Here is a 22,313-nt window from a genome sequence, read left to right as displayed (position 1 = left end):
GCCTTGTGGGGAGTGCATTCTGGAGAATGTTGCATTGCAACTTGGGCTCCCAATCGACGGGAGTGCCGTAACGGGCGTAAGTACGACAACTGAGCCGACTGCCCTTTGTTATAGCCTATTAAGATTGTCGCCCAAAAATGCTGAGTCCAAATTTTCCGGTTTGAGATTTTCATGGCTGAAAGTCAATTTTGAACATTTATCAATTAATGCCACTGAGCAGGAGGTGATGTGCGCAACTCGAGCATACATTATGCATATTTTAGGGGGTGTACTGATGCCGGATGCAAACAAAAACAGGGTTCATTTGATGTATTTACCACTATTAACTGATTTGCAGAATGTTCGCTCGTACAGTTGGGGTTCCGCAGTTCTAGCTATGTTGTATCGTGAGCTTTGTTGGACGACAAAGCCTGATGCCGTAGACATAGGCGGATACCTCATATTGCTGCAGTCATGAGCTCTTTATTGGATGTCATTCTTGGCATCGATTAGGCACCAAGCATACGTATTTCCACTGGTGAACATGTGATAAAATTTAACTTGTTATAGCAATTAATTGACATTTTTTTTTCAAATGATATTATTCTAATGATACTATTCTAACATGTAATTTGTTTTCGTAGATGGAGTACTAATTCGGGTATCGGGAGGTCATATATTGTCTCGATATATCGTTTGATGATTGAACAACATGCCAGGGAAGGGGTAAGCAATTCTAATATTCGTGACATGTAATTACTTTGTATACCTTACTCGAACCGTGTTAAATTTTAACCATGTTATTAATCGTGCAATTTATCTGAATGTCGTATCGAAGACCAAAAATTACGGCTGTTATACCCTCGTTTGCCCACATTCATTCTCACATTTGGTACATTAACGCACCAATTATCACTTTCCAGACAGTCGAGTGGTATAACGGGGATTGAGTATTGTGACAGTTTGGTTGCATCCAGTATATCCCGGCTCCGCCAATGCAATTGGGGAAGATTCACGAGATTAACAAGAGAGAAAAACATGGAAATAATTGGGGGGTTGTGCATCAGAAATATATTGCAATGTGGGATAATTGGATGGCGCGGAGACCTCAGATGGATATTTCTTTTGATTTGCAACCATCGTTAGAGCACATACAATGGTACTCTAGTACGGGAAAACCATATTTACTTGGTGGGCAGTCGACTATAGTCCCTCCGCATATGCATCGGCTTGGGGCATACGAGCCAGAGCCCAAGCCCGAGCTAGAGGCCGAGCCAGACCTAGAGCCCAAGCCCGATCCCGACCGGTTGTATACATATTCCGGGAATAGTTCTTATCATCTAGAGTTGCAGGTCAATGAATATTTCTCGGGCTTGTCAAGACACGGATATCATTTTAGGTTTGATATCTTCAATCCAATACCATCGCAATACATCACTCTTCCTGGCCTATATCCACCACATTACTCCACTCCTCCTAGGTCATATCCACCACAGTACAACACTCCTCCCGAGTCAAGTTCATTGTAAGAGCCCATTTTTGCCCAGCCCATAAACCAATAAAATAAACCAAAGTAAACAAAAATCCACAGTCCATTGTAAAATCAAGCCCATTGGCTAACCCTAACCCGACGGCCCAACACCAAGCAGCACTCAGAAACCCCAACGCTGCAACCAGGCTCTGCTCTCGCACGAACCGCGCCTTCGAGCCGCTCCCCTCACGTGTGCCTCCGTACCTTCTGCATCTGCCACGCACACCGCAACACCCGCACCGTACCTGCAACAAACAGAGGCAGACAAAACGCAACAAAGAAGAGCAGAAACCGACAGCAAATACTAGCAAAAATTAGGAAAAAAATGAAAAAAATTGTAATAGCAGAAAGAAAAAAAGAAAAACAAAAATAAGGATTTTTTGTATTTTCTTTTTGGCTATATAAAGCCATTACAAAATTTTGTAAAGGGGACACAGACGGAGATTTTGAAATTGAAAATAAAAAAGATTCAGAATACCTAAGGTGATTAAAAACTTTTACTTTGCTTCTTTTGTTTTCGTCTTTTAATCTTTCTTTTCTGTGTTCGATTGGTCTTCTCGTTCGATAAAAGATAAAAAAGGATAGAAAGATATTAGAGAGTATAGAGATTACCTGGTAGCCGAATCCTTGCTCTCTCCGCAGTAATCGGAGTTGAAGTGAGGTTCGAGGGCTCCTAGTCTCCGTTCGCTCCGTCGCAATCGGGATCAGACGAGGTAGAGGTCCCCTGAGCAGTCGATCCACAAAGCGGCGTAGAGGGGTAGAGGCTGGTGTCTGATTTCAACAGACTGATTTTAGGGTTTTCAGGGTGCCCTTTTATAGCGTGTAAAACGACACTGTTTAGGACATGTTCCAATGGCCCTTAAACGGTGTCGTATTGGCCGACTAACCCCAGCAACCTGCGCGGTGACCTGACCCGGGGAAGGATCCGCGCCTTTCATTTGATGGTCTATTTGCTCGCACAGTCCTTCCATTTGTCAAGCGCACTTCAACCCAATCCTTTTATCTTTTTTTTTAAATTTAATCTCTCATTTTATTTTTGTTTCATTTTAATCCATATTAAGACACTGCGTTTTGGGGGAAGGGAATATTTCCCATTCGGTCCTCATATTATTCGCGCGTCACGATTTCCCCCCTCCATTTTGATTTATTTTCGTTTTCCCCTTCCCCTTCCGGTTCTGTTTTGATTTTAATTTAATCCTTTTTATTTGTTTTCTATTGATTTGTTTAATATTAATTTATTAATATTTTTATTATTAGCCTTTTATTATTATTATTATTATTATTATTTATTACTTACTTACTAATTCTATTATTATTTGTACCATTTTTTTATTTTATTTTCATGCGCATAGCTTTACCCTACTGGGTATTATTATTTTAATCATTTTATATATTACTATTATATGTTTTTTTATATAATATATTTTTCATGTTGCTTTTATACATTAGCCCTAAATATAGTATACCTTTTATGATTTTAACTTTACATTATATTTTTAATTCATTTAAATATATTTCTACATTTTAAAAGATTTATATAATAATACTCTCTTACGATACCATACTTTGTATATATGTACACGTTTGATATTAAATTATTCTTGTTATAAATTAGAGATTTCATTTTGTCTTATTTTCATATAATTTTCTTCTAAAAATTATGTTATTATATTTTACCTATTTTAATATATTTTGTTTACATCAACTCTTTTACATATATTATTATATATTATTATTAATCTCATTTTTCTTAATACATACATTTTTTACACATCACTTATTTTGATTGTCTTCCTATATAGTGTTTATTTTAAATGTTATCCAGATATTATTATTTCATGTAGGGTCCTTTTTGGAAATTAGCTTTTAATTCATTACCTTTCGATTGCCAATATGATACAAGATTATTGTTCTTACATTGCTTGTTCATATTATTTGATTGATTCATTGTTCACTTGTATGTATTGTAACTCTCAAATTATCTTATTGCATTATACGTCACCATTCAATCACACTACATCTGTTTTAAAAATTATGATTCCTCAAAATATTAAAATCGTTTTATTCGAAAGTTTTCAAGATAAAGCAAAGTTCGACATTTGAAAGCTTCGAAAGAATTGAGCCCTAACTTATTGGGTTCCAATTTTCCTCGTCGAATCCAAATAATCGAGATTATTCTTTAACCAAAACACAATAAAAACCCATTCTCGGGAATTCGACACGTTGTGTCCTAACGCATTGGATATGACATTATTTTCTTGAGATAAGAATTTTAAAAATAAAGGCAATGTTCGATATTTAGGAATTTTGTGAAATCGAACCCTAACTTACTGGGTTTCGATCTTCTCATTTGACCCAAATAATCGGATATCCTTCTCAAAATGCATAGGTTTTAAAAGTCGAGAGATAAATTTAATTTTGAGGATTTAAAATGTTGCACTCTAACTTACTAAGTGTGACGGTCTATTTCTTTGAAATAAGTGAATCTCATCGTCCAATTCATTTTACTCAAATTTTCTTTTCAAAGGATCGTATTTTAAAATCTTTTCAAATTTTCGACATTAAGACATTAAACAATCAATTCGGTACCAATTTTGGGCGTTATGAGGGTGCTAACCTTTCCTCGTTCGTAACCGACTCCCGGACCTATTTTCTCAAATTTCACAGACTTAAAATTTATTTTTAATGGTGAACCGATCACACCTTAATAAAAGATCGGTGGCGACTCCTATTTTTCATTTTTAAAAGTCGATCCCTATTTTTCAAAATTTCAAAAGATGGTTTCGACATTCATCAATGGCATTCGGGGTATATTGTTTTTTTTCGTATTTCATACACCCCTACCTGCAACTGAAGAGGATGATGATCGGTGCGATCGCTCACATCGTGAATGTCAACCCCCGAAGAAATATACATCTAGGACCACATCATCAAACCATCAATTTTAGGGGTTTCTTGCAATTTAAATATTACAAAGTTTGTACTTTTTATTTTAAAAAAATATAAATCAAGAAAAAGACAATCTTTGTATTTATTTAATTAGATTAATTGCAACATTAAAACTTGGAACAAACTTTATGGTCATAAATTAGATTAATTGCAATATTACAACATTACAACATTACAACATTAAAACTTGGAACAAACTTTGTAATATAAATTTTGTAATATAAATTAATACATTACAACATTAAAACTTGGAACAAACTTTGTAATATAAATTTTGTAATATAAATTAAATACATTACAACATTAAAACTTGAAACAAACTTTGTAATATTAGTTTTGTAATATAAATTAAACACATTACAACATTAAAACTTGGAACAAACTTTGTAATATAAATTAGGTACATTGAATTACATAAGCTCAATTCCTACCCGATCATGATGATTGTCCAATATGGTAGTTTCGCTGCGGGCATTTACTCCGATTATGACCAGCTAATCTGCATAATCCATAACGCTTACAGTCGAATTTCTCCCTAATATCCATTTTATTATGGATTTTGGATAATTGCATACAACCTTTCAGATTTCTGCACAACCCTATTACTGGGACAAGCTCAAAAGTCGTCGGAGGCACCTCTCATGTAGACAAGTCAGGCAGGACAGGGAACTCATTCTCCCAGACACGCAACGTGCGCTTGAGGGTATACACATCATCAACAAATTGTTTAAAATTGAGCGAAACTTTAGCACACGCTGTCACGACATGCCTACATGGACAATGAAGTGTTTGGAACCTCCTACAATCGCACTGTCTGTTTCGGAGATCAACTCCATAGGACCTAGGTGGTATACCGGGTCGACGACCGATGGTCTCTGTAACTCGAAACGTTTCAAGACGTCATGAATGTACTTCTACATTTATCGACCTCGCCATCCGACGGTTTGTAACCATTGCATCCCTGACATCTTCGACAAACACATGTCCCGCCTCCATCTAATTTATTTGTTGCTGACCCATTCTTGGCATCAAGGTAGCCAACCTGTAGAATGTAGCCGAGAAGACAGATGAAATCGGAAGATTTCAAATTTTCAACAGCACAGAATTGATCGCTTTCACCAATTTTGTGGTCATATGATCATAGCGAAAGCCCTCGTCAAAACTTTGAGCCAATTACCACGGCTCCATGGTAACCAACCACTGTCGGAAAGATGTGTTCGTTTGACCCTTCATGTCACTTCAAGTCGAGTCATTCTTTGGCGGAAAATGTGTGGCTCTAGCTCGTGCGCTGTATATGTATTAAGAAAAGATAAGTTACACTATTGCCCTAAAACATAAAAACTTATATTTAAAAGATAAGGTTATTCTTTACTTATTCTCACAACTTTTCTCTGCCAGTCTGCTTTCTTATAATCTCGATGGAAGTTAGTCTCGATGTGCTGGATGCAGTAAACGGATCTCTATGGCACACCGGAACGCCGCAATTAATCATTTCCCTCTATTGGAGATGATGCAAATATTATCGTTGCTAATAACATACCTCCGCAGGTTGGTAAGGAAGAATTCCCACGATTCCATGTTCTATTTATCTACAATGGAAAATTCTATTAGGAGCACGTTCTTGTTTCCATTTTGAGCAACCGTAAGAAGTAGAATCTGTGTCTATTTTCCATATAGCTAGGTCTCATCTACTTGCAAAAATAGCTTGCAGTGGGGAAATGCGTGCACACATAGATCAAACGTCTAAAACATCCGATGGAAATTTTTTTCCCGGTTATAGTTGGTCATCCGGGCCGTAATAAGGTCGTGTAACTCAATGACAGTCCTCGGTACGTACTCTCGCATAGCGACTATCTATCCCTATAACTCATTGTACGACACATCGAAATCCCCGTACAATTGCTTAATTATCATCTATTTAGCTATCCACACCTTTCGGTATGATACTCAATACTGGAATCGTGCCTATATTTTGGCAATCAGTACCGAAACTTTAACGGTCGGCATGTCCTTCACGATTGGCATGATACATGTACAAATGGTTTTGAAATCAAGTTTTTGATGATTTTCTGTCATACGTGTTAATGTGCATGTGTGAGGCCCAACAAATTTTCGTATCTCTCACATCTGCGACTTTTGAATAAATACAGTTCGTACCTGCTAATTGCAGCCTTTCGTCGACTTCCAACACTCCCCAATATATAATGTCGATTTAGACACTAAGACTTTGTAGTCCACTGATATATTTATATTAAATCGCTTAATAGCAAATACGCACTCTTCTTTACTTTCAAATCTCTGGCTTACGAACAACTCTTCAGATCGAATTTACTACCATTAGTAGCGGGTAGTATTTCAGTGTACTCTAGGAACTCGCCACGCAGCCGTGGTCGAGTCTATGAGCGACATGTGTGGCCCAGGATTATTGTGTATCACAATACGTCAAATCTGGTTCCCGACTGAAGACGCGTTAATGTTTCCATCGTCATTCACGTCTTCGTCGTTAGTATCATCGGGGACCTCGTCCACATCGGGATCACTATCACTATCGACCTCATGATCATAAGGATCACTACTATCGTATCCATCATCACCAATCACATCAATATCGGGTGCAACATTAAGATCGATATCGATCCTGCGTATAGTTGATTCACTATCAACTAATGATATTGGAGCCACCATACACGGTTCTTGAGTTCCATGTTCTTTACCTAATGCAGTGAGATCTTTAGTTGGCTCCACACTAGCTAACTCAGCAAATAACTGAATCAGTGCATTTTGGTCACTCTGATTCCCACAATAAATAGCGATCATTGTCTCCATGTCTTCATCGTCTACAAGTTCCATTTCGGTGAATTTGATGAGATCTGTCGAAACTGGAAACTTGTAGAAAAGTTTCGAAATCCTTCTCCCACAACGTCTAACAATTTTTGCGCTAATCATTTCTTTCATATCATCGAACGAGACATTTCTATTAAATCTCATTGCTATTTGTTGGCGACATTCAAATATACATCCAACGGTTGTTGTCAATATTATTCCATCGAAATAAACGCATACAAAAAACTGATTATCCATCTTCAATACTCAATTTGTTAAAAAATAAACAAAAATTCTCAAAACAATTTCGAACATCATAAAAATACTTACATAAAAAATTTAATGAATAAAAAGAGACCAAAATCATATCAATATGTAATTTTTTTCATTTATAAGCTCAGACTTTTTCAGTTCTGATTTTGTACATGAACAACATTTATCTTTACATTTAATCACTTAAATTCAGTTCTATGTTTTCTTCCATCTCCGATCCTGTATCTTCCTTTAGGAAATTCTCTATATTAAATTTTGAATTCTCTTCAAATTCATCTTCTACAATCCAATTTGGAAATTCCTCAGGATCTTCTTCCTCTTCAATATTTATAACGGGTATTGAATTTAGAAATTCTCTTGGTAATTTCCTAACAACTAATTTATCCATCCATGGTATGTCAAACACATTTTGCTTCCCAGTCAACTTTCGTGAACCTACACTTTGTCTCGCTATTTTCCTTGCTTTATAAGAGATTATAAACTTCACGAAGTATATAACTAGATTCTAATAGGTTCATGGTACCAATGTCTTCCAAAGTTGGTCTAAAATGATTTGATGCTCCCGTTCTATTAATGTCCCTCTAAGGGTTAAGTATTGCACTTTATTCTTTCTAATCAGTTCATGACCCTTCCATAACACTTCTTGCATCTTTTGATTTACGGTAATAAGGTGTTGAACGATGTCTTCTTTTGGTTTCATTCTGTGATATTGCAATTCTCTAATCATCTTATCAACTTTCTCCCTTTGTGCTGAAGTTATTATCTCATCAGACAATATCAAATTTATTGCCATTTCTAACAATATCTATGACAGAAATATTTTTAGTATTTATATATATTTTTTGTTATCACTAACTAACAATTACTTTATAATAGTTACTAACATAAAAACTTTCAAATATATTAAAAAAATTTTAAACATAACATTCATAACCTAACAAATCACAGTAAACCTTAAACAACTAATTAATAAAAATAAAAATACTTTTTCTTTCTTCTCTTTTCTTTCTTTCTTTCTCCCCCCTCTTCTTCCTTATATTCTGCTTTTTTTTTTTTACAGATAGTAATATTGAGTCGGATGGGGGGAGGGGGGAAATGGTACTGGTGCCGCCTATCAAATAGGGGTCATCAGTGCCGCCTATCAGAGAGACACCATACCCCTTTCGTATAAAATACTGATTCTCTATACCATTCTGGACAAAGTGGTGCCACCTATCAATTAGGCATCACTATTAAAATATTATTTTTCAGGCAAATGTGTAAGTATTTTAGAGTAATGTCGCCTATGCACCACCCTCCACTTGCTTGGATGTACCATTTTAGTACATAATCTATTTAACATATCATTTAAGTATTTTTTTATAATATATACGTAAAAAACCCTCAAGCTTTTCCATTATATCTAATTTATCCAATATAGATTAACCTCTAATTAAACTAGCTCCTTAAGTGGCGAACCACAGTCAGTTCTATTAAATGATATTATTGTAACAGCCCGATTCTGGGCCTAGTCGAAACAGTGGTTCCGGGACCACAAATTCGACAAGGGAAAATATGACTATTATTATATTTTTATGGTCTACAATTTTACGGAAAAATTTCGTAAAAATTTCGTTCAAAAATTTTGACGTTTGGGCACTCAATTTAGTCAAAAGGACTAAATTGTAAAAAGTGCAAAAGTTGAGTTCTACATGTTAGAAGTGTCAAATTGTTATGAAATTCTAATTGGAGGTTCTTATGTTGTAATTAGACCATTAGTAAATTGATGGACAAAAATGGGCATAGAATTAGTAAAATAGATTTTTTTAAGTAAGGGCATTTTAGGCATTTAGTAATAAAAAGAAATAAAATGGGAAAAAGATGGAAAAGTGGTGTCATCTTCATTAAGTTGCTGCCAAATTTTGGAAGACACCATAGCTAGGGTTTCTTTGCTTTCTCAAGCTCATAGTAAGTGCATCCTAGCCCCGTTTTTAATGTTCTTTGCATTTTTGAAATCCTCGTAGCTCGGTTTAGCTTATTTTACTGTTAATTCATGTTAGGATTTATATTTGGAAAAATACTCATACGTGAAAAGTGTTTATTTTGCTGTTTTATGGTGGAATATGAAGCTATAAATAATGTTAAACAACTTTTGCTAAGCGATTTTAAACGAAAACGGGTAAATTGACATAATCGGTAAAAATAGTTAATGTTCAAAAGTATGTGTTAGAGTGATAATTTGATGTTGCCATAGAAGGGAAAAATGTTCAGCATGTCATAAAACATAAGAATAAGTGATTAATTTTAATTTCCGAGCTTGGGGACAAAAGTGTAATTATGCAAAAGTTTGGGGGCAATATTGTAAATTTTCAAAAAGTTGGGTGGTGGATTATTTTAATAAATGTGGACATTAAATGAGTTAAATTTGTCATTATAGATCAAGAAAGACGAGAAGACTACCTCAAACGGGGAAAAGAGAAGGTAGTGGAGTAAATTGCAAAATTTCGATATTTTGCACCGAGGTAAGTAAACATGTGATTTAATGCATTATTTTGATATTATTAAATATATGTTAGTATTTAATAGAACATAGAATAAATATTTTGCAAGATCCTAAAAATGTGGTTAAGTTGGGAAAGGTGGTAAAGTGTTGAAAATATGAGTTTCGGTTGAACACTCGGAATAAGCCGGAGTACATTGAATATGAAGGGGTTGCTAAGTGCTGATTCCCCGACTCATTGGTGGTTGCTAAGTGTTGATTCCACCATATCTTTAAATATAAAGGGGGTTGCTAAGTGCTGATTCCCCGAAGGGGTTGCTAAGTGTTGATTCCCTGATTCATTGGTGGTTGCTAAGTGATGATTCCACCGTATCTTTAAATGTGAAGGGGGTTGCTAAGCGCTGATTCCCCCAAGGGGTTGCTAAGTGTTGATTCCCCGAATCATTGGTGGTTGCTAAGTGCTGATTCCACCATATCTTTGAATGTGAAAGGGGTTGCTAAGTGCTGATTCCCCGAATCACTGGTGGTTGCTAAGTGCTGAATCCACCGATAACGGTTGATATTCCGAGTGTTCAACGAGGAAATTGGAAAGGTGAATATTTATATATGGTGGAAAAGTTTATGGGAGGAATAGTGGGTTTGATACTTAATCAACCCATGTATAAGATAGGAGGAAGTATCAAAACTACAAAAGAGCAAATTAAATATAAAACTGTTTTGAACAAGGCAATTGGACAACTTTGAAAAATCACCATAAACGGTGGAAAATGAATTGGAGGTTGAATAATATATGAAATTAAAACTGAGTGAGTCTATTTTCATATGAAAGAAACAGAGCAAGCAAAAGAGTTGTATATTTGGGGTATTTGAATTTATTTGAGACAGGGCTGGATTGATTTCGAAATTCCCTATTCCAACTTTGGAAAATCACAAAAAATTGTACAAAAATAATTATGGCCTGAAATTTATATTCCTGGATTCCTTATTGAGTCTATTTTTAATAGAAACAAACGAGACCATTTTTTGAATTTTTTATAGAGATTTAAGTAAATTTTAGTAAAGGGAGGTCAGAACCATCGGGTAGTGAAATAGGGGAATATTTAAAGAATAAACTGTACTAATTTGCTAAATAAAAAATTCTTAAAATTTTATGGTGTAAATTTATATGAGTCTAGTTTTGGGAAAAATTTACGGAACTTAATTTGGAGTCCTAGAGCTCCAAATAAAAATAAATTAGCGTCTGTGATGCAGAAAGACAGTTTGCTGGAAATTAAACGAACCTTGAAATTTATGTGTGACTAAAATTATGTTGCTATGAAATCATGTGGGAAATTTATTTATTTGTCATATGTTTACTTACTAAGCTATATGTTTACTTGTTTTTATTTTCCCTTGATTATAGTGACATCAGCCAGCTCGGAATTTGGACGAAGTCAGGAAATCATCCACACTATCATCAAATTTTTGGGTATTTTGTAATTAATATTTTGAAATATGGCATGTATAGATGACTTTATGTGATGTAGTATAAATATATATATAGTGTTGTTCGGTTTAATATGTTGGTGATTAATAATGGAAAAATTATGTCTGAACATATATCTGTAATTGGTTGGAAATATTGAAGTTATTTGAAATTGTTTTTGGAAAGTTGCAGGGGGTTTTACGTAAAAACAAGCCGAAATGCTGCCGAAATTTTTATAAAAAAAAATTATAAGTGTTTGAGTTCTAGTAATACCTTATACTCTGTTTCGGCAAGGAACGCGGGTAAGGAGTGTTACAATTATGGCATCAATCATTGGTCAGAATGGGGCAATTTACCAAAAAAAGCCTATTTTTTAAATTTACCGAAATGGGCCCAATATTTTATTATTTACCGAAATGGGCCATTTTCCCCGAAATCGCGTCCACGTCAGCGCAATGTCAGGGGACGTTCCAGGAAATCGCGGCCACGTCAGCGCGCTTTGCTGACATGGCAACAAATCACGTCCTCTAGAGCGCGATTTGTGTCCACGCCGACAAAGCGCTACCGACGTGACGCAATCGACCGTCGTGAACAAAGGTAACGATCAAATTTTTTACAGTTGCCCCCTCCCAATGGTAAAAAAAAAACTATAAATATCCTCTACCCCTTTGTTTTTTTTCACAAACTAATCTTCTCTCAAATTTCCTCTCAATTTTCTCTCAATTTCCTCTCAATTTGCTCTCAAATTCCTTCAAAATTTCACTCAAATCCATATTTAATTTCAATTTGCTCTCAAGTTCTTCTTAAATTTCTCTTAAATCCCTATTTTTAAATAATTTTAAAAAAATTATTTTTTTTAAATTTTTTTATACCGTAAAATTTTGTACGATTTCAGCAATGGCCGGAGAATTGACTTGTCTTGATAATCATCACATATCGGTGGAACAATTGAAAATGGTAAGCGTTAAATATAATTTTTAAATATTATTTAAGAATTTTTTATTTATGCATTTTTAGATAATTATTAATTTATTATTTGTTATAAAAGTCTGTTGATCGGGTATTGGAATGCAATATCCGGAATATGCATGCTCCTCTATCACTGTTGGTAGAGAACTACCTGCGGGAAGCAGATTTTTGGCACGTGGCGACGGTAGGCCAGGGATGCAAGGTGGACCCGAAACTAATCAGTGCGTTGATCGAGAGGTGGAGACCCGAGACGCACACATTCCATCTTCCATGTGGAGAGTGCACTATCACTTTGGAAGACGTCAGCCTGTAATAGGGTTTGTCTGTGGACGGGTACCCAGTCATGGGGTTTGCCCAATTTAGCAATTGGCCAACGGTGTGCTACAAGCTTCTGGGCGCTATTCCGGAGAAAATGGACGAAGGTAAGATCGAGATGGGCTGGTTGCGAGACACATTCCTGGATCCGGATGAAGATTCAACTGAAATAGAAAGAATCCGATATGCTCGGGCATACATTCTTCAGTTAATTAGAGGTTATCTGATGCCGGACTTGTCAGGGAGCCGCGTACATCTAAGATGGCTGCTGAAACTCGTTGATTTTAGAGTAGCCGGTGAATTGAGTTGGGGCTCTGCCATCTTGGCCACATTATATCGGGAGATGTGTAGGGCGACGAGACCGAGGAGAGAAAAAATAGGAGGCTGCCTGTCACTACTACAGTCATGGGCACGGTTTTGCTTTCCATTTCTACGTCTTCGAGTGGACCACCCATATACATTCCCACTCATAACGAGGTAAATTTTATATTAAAGTTTACAATTATTATGTAGATATTTAAAAATAAAAGTATGCTAAAAGTTTATTTAATTAGGTGGAACCATCCGGCAAGTCATGCTCGATTACCTACGGAACTTGAAGATATACAGCTTCTATTAGACCAACAGTCGAAAACACATGTAAGTATTAAATAAAATTGATATTTCCATCATTTGCTAGTCGATTGGTAATTAGCAATTAGTAATTAGTATTATGTATATAACTAATATTTCTATAATGTTCATATAGTTTCAATGGGCACCATATGAGGATCCGGCAATTCGGGCAGTAATTCCGGATGGGTTCTTACAAAATCCACTAGGTTGGCACGTGAAAGTCGTGTAGATCAACTACGCAATCGTGGAGCCGCACCAGTCAGACAGAGTTCTGCGACAGTTTGGATGTAAATAATCGATTCCCGTGGATCCTGAGGTGTTTGACAATCAACACAAAGTCGACTTTCAGATATTGAATACGGATTGGCCGAGATACTGGTCCAAGTACATGGAAATGTGGGAAGATCGGTATGAATATATACCTACTCGGGAACCAATCATCGTTCCGGAGTTAGCGTGCGTTCCGAAATACATGCCATGGTTTAAGATCCATGGCAAGTCGTATTTACTGACGCCAGAGGAGAGGCAGCGGCAAATACGAGTCCAAAGGGAAAGGCGCGGGCCTCTAAATCCAAGACAACAAAACGACGAAAACAGCCCCTCAACTAGGCCTAGACATTCACCCGGCTCATCATCAGCGGCCATGCAATCACCAGGCCCAACGAGAGCACCGACATAGTCACCCAACGCAGCAGTTCAACCGATGATACCCACGCAACCGCCTTTTTAGATGATGCCAGGTGTGTTTCCTAGTCCTTATATGTATCCTAACCCTTATATGTATCCTTTTCCGAGTCCTATGGCAGGTTGGAGCCAAATGTCCGGTTCAGCTCCATTTTCTGTTATGCTGAGTGGACCGCCGATGTATAGGCTAGCGACGCACGAGGGATCACAAGAGGGGCTGTCGGGGAGCTCTCCTTTTTACCAATCCCCACCAACGTATGGGTTTCAAACACCGTCGCCGTTCGTGATGCAAACACCTCCAGATACACTATTCTTTGAAAGTGGATCATCGTCCCAAGTCCGACAACCAGATGTCGTACCGGAAGAACCAGAATCCCCACCGGAGGAACAACAATCGCCGCCGGAAGCTAGACAAAGGAGGAATCCAGCGCGTAACCGTCGACGGCCGCTATGTGGCACTGAATCCTCCGGGCATAGACATTGATTGCCGTATTTAAATTTAGTTGTACAAATATTTTGAATATTTTGATATTATTTTATGTAATAAAATAGAATTTTTTTGAGTTATTTTGATATTATTTGATGTAATAACATGAGCTTAATTAATTTGTACAAATATTTTGAATATTTTGATATTATTTGAGAATTCTACTAACCATTAATACAATTGTCAGTTAATATTTTTACATTCACATAATGTTAGATTTGAAAAAATGTTTTGACTGTTACTAACAATTAATACAATTATCAATAAATAATTGAAAAAATATAATTTATTTACAATTACATTCAACTATTCCGATTAGGGCATGATCGGCTTGTATGGCCTGGATTCCTACACCATCCGCACAACTTTTGTTGACTGGCTGTTTCTCGGATATCCATATTATCACGTATTCTAGTTGAGCAAGGTCGACCCTTTGGTTTAACTGTGGCTACGGATATTGGCAATTAACACCGGCACTGAAGTCTTAGGATCTACTTTAACCATGGGCAGTATCAAGCTAGCTAACATAGCTGAATCCATCTTGGGATAATCTTGTGAAACACCTATAAACCGAGTACATTAAATAATGCAACATTGCATAATAAAAGTATTATTCAGAAACCGTCAATACTGTACCTGCAGCACATGTATGTGGATCTTTGTACTTTTTAATCTCCCGCAACCCTGTCCTTTTCCTTAACGAGGCGTAGATTTTCCATGAACATGTGCCGTCTTGGACCGCACACTTCGCCTCAAACTTATCAGATTTGGATTTAATGATGTGGTAGTTAACACCATTTTTGATGCTATGTTGTTTCAAAGCACCAATAAAACTATCCTTGTTGGTAAATTGATTACCAACTTCAAATTCACCGAAATCTACCCCCAAACTCGTACGATCACGCAACCGGTGTGGTAGATCTGGAAACTCTAACGCATCATCTGCAGACAGATCGACATTATGCATGTGGGCTGGAGGTGAGTATGCTCTAAATCGTAGACTTTCTTCTTCATCTGAACTCCTTTCAGCATCTTCAGGTTCTGTTGGAATAGGCTCCGGTTCAGAAAATAAGCCAATTTCTGCACCATCCGGCCCGAGCTCTCGAGGTGGATCCACATCGGAGTCATCTTCTAACCCACAATCATCTGCAGCGTACGAGGCCCCATTACCGGTTGACGTCGTAAGGAGTACATCATCCCTTCTTCTGGGGATTTGATAACGTCTCCAATTAGATGTAGATCGCCACCCACTAGAACTTGATACCGTTCCCCAGTACGTATTTCCAGCATCAAACATCGAGCCACCGACGTACATGTCCCATCCATCGACAGAGTGTCTTGAAGGGGATGTGCATTCGACACCGCTACCAAACATGGGCTATTCCGTATTTTGTAACCTGCTAACCGAGTGTCAGCCAGGGGTCGTGTATACATATCGAACACCGGTCGCAAATACATCATTTGGCGATGTAAATTGTACATATAACTCAATATAAGGTGCTCCACTAGAAAGATGAGCCTGCACCATTGCCTCCAAGCTACGAGCACCTTTTATGTCGAACGAGTCATATGTCACCGGATCAACAGAAGAACAAAATCGGTACGTGATAGAAAGAACTTTCATTGGCGTCATTTCAAAAATTTTACGCCTAATTCTTTTACGAAGTTCTGTCAAATCTATGTTCTGGTTAAAAACTAGTCGCACCGTATTCTCCGACAAAAAAACAACACCATTCTCAGTGTGGCAAACCTCACCATCGTAGTAAATAACAGCACTAATACGTTCACTCATATTTGAAACTTAACCTTCTTAGCCTCTCTAAATTGTTTCAGCTGTGACTTATGCATTCTGAGAACATTTTTTGCCTCATTTATAGCCTCAGCCCAAACATGCTACTGTAGCAAAAGCGCGTCCATGTGGGCGCAATTTCACAAATTCTTCTCATAAAGCATCCTGGTAGAAGCGATTTTAAACTATTTGCTCAGAAATGTCAACTCAAAATTATTTCTTCCAGGACCAACTGTAGCAAAAGCGCGTCCACGAGGGCGTGATTTCAGAAATTCTTCTCAAATAGCATCCTGCTTGAAGCGTTTTTTATACTATTTGCTCAGAAACGTCAACTCGAAATAATTTTTTCAGGACCTACTGTAGCAAAAGTGCGCCCGTGTGGGCGTGATTTAACAAATTCTTCTCATAAAGCATCCTGGTAGAAGCGATTTTATACTATTTTCTCAGAAATGTCAACTCGAAATTATTTCTTCCAGGACCAACTGTAGCAAAAGCGCGTCCAAGAGAGCGCAATTTCACAAATTCTTCGCGTCCACGTAATTTAATTTTAATTAATTAATTAATTTCTCTCCGAAGCCCTAAAAATTTGAAAAACCCTAAAAAACCTAACGTGGGAAACACCGCAAAATCACGTCCACGTCAGCGCGCTTTGCTGACGTGGACACAAATCGCGCTTTCAAGGCCGCGCTTTGTTCCCATGTCAGTAAATTGCTCTGACGTGGACGCGATTTGCTGACATATCCCCAGACATCGTGCTGACGTAGACACGATTTAGGGGAAAAGGGCCCATTCCGGTAAATAATAAAATACTGGTCCCATTTCGGTAAATTTAAAAAAAAATTTGGCTTTTTTTGGTATTTTGGCCGTCAGAATGTGCCCCATATCAGTTTCTTTTTTAGAAGGTTGATAAAAATAAAAATAAAATAAAATACTTGTGAGGGTAAAAAGGATTATTTAAAAATAAGTAAATCAGTCATTAAAAAGTAAATTGGTTTGGTTAAAATTTTTATCTATTTATGTTATTAAAAAATTGTTTCTTATATATCAACATGAGATACATGTGGCACATCAAGTATCATAATCTGATTATCCCGTCAGCCATGTCAGTTTTTGACAATACAAATGGATGAAATTTTTAACAAAAATGATCAATTTATTCTATGATTTAATGTACAGAGACTAATTTATTCATTTTAATAAAAGAGACAAAATATAATATAATTCCTAATACAAAGTCTCTATGATACTTTTATTATCGATAATGTTGAAATGTTTTAAATATTATTTTGTATAAATCATATATAACATTTCTTTAAATTTATTTTACTTAAATCTTACTAAAATTTTTAATCTAATTTATATGTGATTTGTGTTATATAATCTTGTAGTAATTCAAATATGTTGTCTTGCAATTGCAAAATAATAACTGCTCTTTATCTCTCTCTATATATAAAAGACTTACAGGTTTAAGAATATGACAAATTTGTTTATATTGCAAAAATTCATGGAATTAAAGTAATTAATTATTATAAAAATATTATTTAATTACTTCTGTCACCTGTTTATTCAATATTTATTATTAAATTATTTAAGTAAATCATCATTTTGTTCTATTTTGATCATGTTTTTCAATTTAATTATTTAATTAAAATAATTATCTAAATTAGTTACGAGATAGATAGTTGATGTGGTATTTTGTTTTTACTTTTAACTAAAATTAAAGACTTTTCATAATTAACCCAAAACACTTTCTTTTTTTTTTTCGCTTTTTGACCACCGAAAACAACTTAAATTTAATTTAACTAAACAAAGGCTAGCCAAAACCAAATTTGAGACGTAATTTAATTTAATTTCAAACAATTTCTGAATTACCAACCAGCTTCACTTCATTCTCCATTTCCATGGAGGAGAGAAATCCCGGCCGTTGAAACGCCGGATTCTATTACGAAACCAAAATTTACAGTAGCTTAAGGCAGCCCGTCCCTCTCCCGCTAGCTGATCAGCCTCTTTCCGTCGCGGAATATTGTCTCTCCATCTTCTCTTCCATTTCTACCAGCGGCGCCACCCCTTTCGCCGTCAATGCAACCACCGGCCAAACGCTGACTTACTCTCAATTCGTTTCTCAGGTCCGTTCCCTTGCTTACAGTCTCGAAAAACGCTACCCTCTGTTCGGAAAAGATGTCGCTTTCGTCCTCTCCCCTACTTCTCTTCATATCCGTGCTTTACTTTGCTCTCATGTGGTTGGGAGTCATCGACTCTCCCGCTAACCCGCTCGGCTCCAAATCGGAAATAGCTCATTAGACCCACTATTATTTCCACCTACTGCACCACCGGACCCACCACACCAAAAGAAACAAAAGCGAGAGAAGAGAAACGACCAAAAAACAAAAAAGTTTTGGGCAGAAAAGTCTTACCTTTAGTCAAAAGTTAAAAAATAATGCATGAGGTTGGGTTAATATGTCAGATTAGTAACAGAGTTTTTAACAGTATTAATTATAATGGTATTAAATAAACTTAATAGTATGACGTGTCGAAATAGGAAGCAAGGTACATCTCCTGGCTAGTCCATTCTAGCATTTTCCACTAAGCTCCGCAATGCTTTAGTATTTATCTTTCTAACATACAGTTCTGGACCTTCTTCTGTTTCTTCAACTTTAATGATTCTCATCTAACTAGGGAAAAGAGATATATAGATAATAATTATTTAGCTTTGTGAACTTCACAATTTGCAGTGCCATCAGAAGCAAAAAGAAAGAAAATAGAGAGCGAGAGAGAAATGGAAACAAGCTCTAAATAGAACATCAATTTGCATGGAGAAGGACACCATAAAGTCTGGGAAACTACATATGCAACGTAATAAGAGGATTTACAATATATATTTTTATTATATGACTTGCTTTATAAATATTTAATTAGATGCAACCATTTGTTGTTGGGCTTCAATCCTGATTTCTTCTTTCATTTTCCTTATGAACTCTTCAATTTTTCTGTTCAACTCCTCCGTGCTCATGCTTATTGGCAACTCTTCCTTTGCTCCTACACCTCCTACTCGCTCTTCTTGTTTCCCCCACCACCCTTTTTCTCTTTCTTTGTATCCCTCACCATCCGCATCTTCCACTATCACTGAACCTTCACTTTCTTCTTCTTCTTTAACCAAAGACTCGGTTTCATGTTCTGCTTGCTCTTCAGCTTCATTTTCATAAGCATCTTCTGTTTCTTCTGCTTCAGCTACGTCCAGAGGTACATGTTGGTCATATTCAGCAGCACCCACATCATCGGTGACTGAAGGTTTCGTTTGGGTTGGTGGGGTGGATATCTGCAAGGCCAGGGAGCCATTATTATCAGACTCTGAGCGGCTACACACGGAGCTTTTGGCGACGAATGCTAGTATTCCGTTGCAAATGATGAACATGTACTTTCTCTCAACTGTGTGGGTGAAGAAGGAGAAAAGGAAAGTGGAGAAATAAACATTGAAGGAATGAGGAAACAAAGAGTAGGCCATGCCTGAAGAATGGCAAAGGAAAATCGATAAAAAAGAAACCCATACAACAATCTGCAATGTGTTTCTAAGGAAGTGGTATTTGCCTACAGCTTCAACCTTCTTTTCCGCATGCTCCTCCCTTTCATCCATAATGATACTTTAGGAGAATTGAACACTTACGTTTAATTTGGGTCGATTTTTTTATATATTTTTTGGAGTGAATAAGAAGGGTCTCTCCTTTTTATACTACTCCTAGATTTGGTATGGCAATGATGAAATTCCAAAAATAGGCATATTTATTGTACCAAAGTTATGGCACCAGCGTGTGACATGCAAAAAGGCATCAACAGTAGTAGAAAAAAATGGTGTAATTATATAAGTGTAAATGGATACGCTTTCTTTCAATGTAACTTCTAGGCTCTACCAAATGCCCACTTATGGGTACATGCATATCCACTACCATGGTGTATCTTGATGTTTTAATTGGACATTCTTATAAGACATGTTTTTATATGTGTGTATGGTCGAACATTCTAAAACCAGCTGGCATGCATGACAAAAATACAAATATCACAAGGTCGGATTAACATTAATTGTCTTGTAATGATATTTAATTAGTTCATCTGTGCGACAGTGTGAGAGACCACCCGAATTAATTACACTGAAAACTATAGAGAACTCGAGAAACCTTATTAGGGACTCCATTAAACAAAACTAGATTCCAACCATCTTACTACAAAGTACCGCACACCATATACATGTACTATATTTAATTATATATTAACTGTATGCATATGATATTAGCTAGCAGCTTGATTAAGGCACGATGATGATTAGAAGATGGATCAATACTGATGAGGCCACAAGAATGTGCCCATTGCATATGCTCTCTTCTCATCAAGGCTGAGGTTGCCCTCCAAACTTAGTCCATATTCTCTGAGAAGCATGTCCACTTTCCACTCCTCCATTTTCTCGTAATCCGCTTTAGCGTAACGAGGATAGTGCAGCGGCATCTGAAACCCCGAACCCGGATGCATTTTCGCTTTAACCACCGTCAGCTCACCGTTGGAGGACACCTTTGAGCTCTGAGTCACTCCTCCACTTTGTTCACTTGCCATGTTCTTGCAGTACTGCATGTCATCAGACTCATGTAGGTACCCCAGAACATGACATGCTGAATGCAGAAACCACCTCAAAGCCATGTTTAGAGAATATTAGAATTCAGCTTTATCTCAAGTATAGACTAATTCACCCATATATATATATAAGAACAAAACACGTGAGGGACAACACTTCGTTTTACATGCATCAATCAAGAAAAACGAAGTATCCCATACGATATATATTTCAAATTAAAAAATTGGCACTGATTGCTTCATATATTGTATTTAGCGTTAGGTTTTTTTGTCTAATTATAATTTTATAATTATATTTGGATGGAGTACCTGATTAGGGTATTTACTCGTGTCTTTCCGTGTGTACATGAACAAGCATATATAATTGATTGGTCGCGAGTTTGCTCATATTAAATTATTTCAACTGCCTTGTTGCCTAAGGTTTCACTCTCTTAACCTTAAAGCAAGGGCTGTTCAATGTAACTTATTTGTCCAAAATACAGCGTAAGTACTAGCTAATATTTTTTAATTTATTTTATTGTTACTTCACCAATTCCCTCTTCGGTTACTATTGAAATTAATTTCATTATTTTTGTGTTTGGCATCGATATTGTTTCTAATTCAAGAGTATATGGGTTTAAACGTATTGAAATGCGTTTATCTTTCTATTTAAGAGTTGGGAAGAAATTATAAATAATTCTAGTCATTGTATAAAAAAAGATCAAGACTGATACTTCAAAACATTATTGATATATGTTATTAAATTTTATATAATGAAAGCTCTATGGACCTTGGAGATAGAGTTGAAAGAGTTCACAAATTTGGTTGATTGGGATAAACATTTTAGTGCAAATACCATATATAAGGAAGAATCTCAAAATTAAACATGAATTTTGGATTAATATATAATGTTATACATGAATTTTGATTTTGTGTGATTTTATACATGAAATATTAATTTAATTCTATTTTACAAATTCCTAACACAACTATAGATATAGTATCATTTGAAGTATACATATTGTACTATAAATAAATATATATTTAATATAAAAATAAAATGATATATTCCTTTACATGTATGCAATTGAATCAAAATTAAAGTCTTATGTATATATTTGAACCACAATCAAAGTTCCATGTGTATAATTGCACTAAATCATAGTTCATGCGCCAAATTGCACATCGGATCAAAGTTCATATATACATTTGAGATTTATCTTATCAATTATATACAAAACAAAAAAGTAAAGTATGGATATTGATCCAATTCATCTCATTAATATTTGTAGTACAATCCTTTAATCGATTTCGTTTCATTTAGTTCGTTTTAATTTGGTACTATTTTAACCGTTGATA

The 22,313-nt window shown here is 36.1% G+C and overlaps 2 protein-coding genes across 2 annotated transcripts; both read right to left on the bottom strand.

The window, feature by feature from the left end:
• Nucleotides 1-19,131: 19,131 nt before the first annotated feature.
• On the bottom strand, nucleotides 19,132-20,025 carry LOC105772072 (uncharacterized). Its single transcript, XM_012593413.2, has one exon. It carries the CDS (start codon nucleotides 19,987-19,989, stop codon nucleotides 19,267-19,269), a length of 723 nt encoding a protein of 240 aa, XP_012448867.1. The 5' UTR covers nucleotides 19,990-20,025; the 3' UTR covers nucleotides 19,132-19,266.
• Nucleotides 20,026-20,514: 489 nt separating this feature from the next.
• Nucleotides 20,515-21,067, bottom strand: LOC105774483 (uncharacterized). The gene has a single exon (XM_012596987.2). It carries the CDS (start codon nucleotides 21,039-21,041, stop codon nucleotides 20,685-20,687), a length of 357 nt encoding a protein of 118 aa, XP_012452441.1. The 5' UTR covers nucleotides 21,042-21,067; the 3' UTR covers nucleotides 20,515-20,684.
• Between the last annotated feature and the right edge of the window lie 1,246 nt (nucleotides 21,068-22,313).

Source organism: Gossypium raimondii, chromosome 6, assembly GCF_025698545.1.
Source record: "Gossypium raimondii isolate GPD5lz chromosome 6, ASM2569854v1, whole genome shotgun sequence".
In the NCBI taxonomy this organism is placed as follows: Eukaryota; Viridiplantae; Streptophyta; class Magnoliopsida; order Malvales; family Malvaceae; genus Gossypium; species Gossypium raimondii.
This window is presented reverse-complemented; position numbering and strand designations above follow the sequence as displayed.